At 38.1% G+C, this 2,067-nt stretch overlaps 1 protein-coding gene across 3 annotated transcripts in view; it reads right to left on the bottom strand.

Annotated features, from left to right (window-relative positions):
- Nucleotides 1–9: 9 nt before the first annotated feature.
- cfap107 (cilia and flagella associated protein 107) overlaps nt 10–2,067 on the bottom strand; it is a 7,095-nt gene continuing 5,037 nt past the window's right edge. For 2 of the 3 annotated variants that reach the window (XM_014009606.1, XM_014009605.1), the window contains 3 exons: nt 1,125–1,236; nt 588–761; nt 10–412 (listed from right to left, as the gene is read on the bottom strand). In XM_014009606.1, coding sequence (XP_013865060.1) covers nt 138–412; nt 588–761; nt 1,125–1,236 — 561 coding nt within the window. In that variant the 3' untranslated portion in view covers nt 10–137. Of the gene's footprint in view, nt 413–587; nt 764–1,124; nt 1,237–2,067 lie in introns of all 3 variants that reach the window. The other variant, XM_014009604.1, reaches the window with a different exon arrangement.

The raw sequence follows: 2,067 nt of genomic DNA, 5'->3' as shown, positions 1-2,067 counted from the left end.
TACATACATACATACATACATACATACATACATACATACATACATACATACATACATACATACATACATACATACATACATAAACAGAACCACTTTGATTAAGTGTTCCAAATTATAAGTAGTATGTGAAGTACTTTCTAAGGCTGTTTCGTTATCGCATCTTGACTGAAGCAGTGATCAGGGACTTGTAGGTGTAAGCGCTGTCTCAGGTTCAGGTCCTTGTTGATGTGATTAGTTGTGTAAAGGCAGCTGGAGAGAGTCCGTGATGCTCTGGCAAACCGGCTCTTGCAGAGGGCTCCGAGTGGATGGCTGTGATACGTCGACTGATACACAGACAGCGCTGGAAGTTGTGACTGCAGCTTCTCACAGCTGTGGTTTGTAGACTTCATTGGGCCGGAGTTTGATGAAAGCGCTGTGAAAGAATAAAAAAGATGAATGCAATTTAAAGGCATTAATTACATGTTGAATTAATTGGAACAATAATAATATTTGAGAGACCTTGATTTCAATTGTTCATTTGCACTTTACTGTAAATTAATATATGTTTTCGTACATCCATGCAGTTTCTTTATCAACCGTGATCTTACCAAAATGGGGGTGGTTAGACTTCTCAGGATCACATGTAAAGTCATCTGGTTCCCTGGGTTGCACAGCTGGCAAAGAATTGTTATGTCTTTCTGCATAGCTTTGCTTGTACTCCGTTGCCAAATAATGTGAGGGTGGCGGGCGGTGATGGCCAAACAGCATCATATATGGAAGTCCCYGGATAGCAATACACAGACGTTTTAATATAGCCTGCATGCAAATGGCTTCACAGGATTAAGAAGTAAAGGGCAAGACCTGTTCTTTTTTCAATACTCTTCAGGGGGCTCACTGTGTGTCACAAGCAAATTGCCCTAACTAGCCTTTAAGTGCCTTTTAGGACTGATGATTTTACAGATTTTTCATGACTGCTGAGTCTTCCCAGAAACTTGCTTTCATAAGGAGTTTTATCACAGCCCTTTATCTTAGCTATCAATATTATGCAGAAGTGTCCACAATTTAGAGAAAAAAAACCCTGACTCGCAGGGTTGTGACAGGCATTCAATTGGTGTTAATGCCTTGAATGAGCGGTTAAAGGCTGACCTCAGCTCTCAGCACGGCAGATCTTCTCTTCAAGATGTCTGGCTTAAAATCCCAGTGGGGCCGGTAGTCAACACGACTGCTGCTGTTGGCTATCTTCTGCTCCCGAGTGAACTATGTCAGAAGAAATAAACAGACAGTGCAAAGAGGACTGAGGAAGGCAGGGTATACAGAGGCTTGAACAATGAGCCCGGCTCAAAGATCAGCAAAGCTCACATTTAACTATTGATCCACACTATTGTGTACTCCTTAAGTCATTTCTCCTCCCAAATCTCATTCTAAATCCTGAATTAGCCGCCTGAGGCAGAAACTCTACTTAGTGCAATTAGTAGTCTCTGGTTCTACCCTGTCCCATCAGAAGACTGCCTAATAACTTTGTTAAAGATTTGACTACCAAATGAGCAGAGCTGTAAAGCAACTAAGTACAAATACTTTGCTACTGTACCTAAAGCAGAATTTTTGGGTATCTGTACTTTACTTAAATAATTATTTTTGAGCCTATTTTTTACTTCTACTTCTTACATTTTCACACAATTATCTGTACTTTCTACTCACTACATTTTTTAAAAAGGTAAGAAGTTGAAAGTCGTTACTTTTATTTCATTTTTGCTTGTTTTCATTCCAGCTTGTTATTGTAAAAAAAATTAAATACTATGTAAGTTGTGCCTCCTCCTGTGAATTTAATTGTGGTTGAATGAGAAGTATAAATGTATAAAATTCTGATACTGTATTAGTTTGTACACAAACAAATCATGTCACACTTCAGCAGAACATAATCATTAAAGTAAAAGAAGTATTTGGATTTCATGAATTATATTATTGCATTTGKTCCRCAGCCCCCAGATAGATTTTCGTTTTGGGGAAAATGTTTGGGCAGTCTTCATATATGTATATAAACTGAAACATCTAATTTAAAGAAGTAATTATTTTAAAACCATATAGTAA

This window comes from Austrofundulus limnaeus, unplaced genomic scaffold, assembly GCF_001266775.1.
Source record: "Austrofundulus limnaeus strain Quisiro unplaced genomic scaffold, Austrofundulus_limnaeus-1.0 Scaffold59, whole genome shotgun sequence".
NCBI classification, from domain to species: Eukaryota; Metazoa; Chordata; class Actinopteri; order Cyprinodontiformes; family Rivulidae; genus Austrofundulus; species Austrofundulus limnaeus.
The sequence above is the reverse complement of the archived record's forward strand: the minus strand, read 5'-3'. Positions and strand labels throughout refer to the sequence as shown.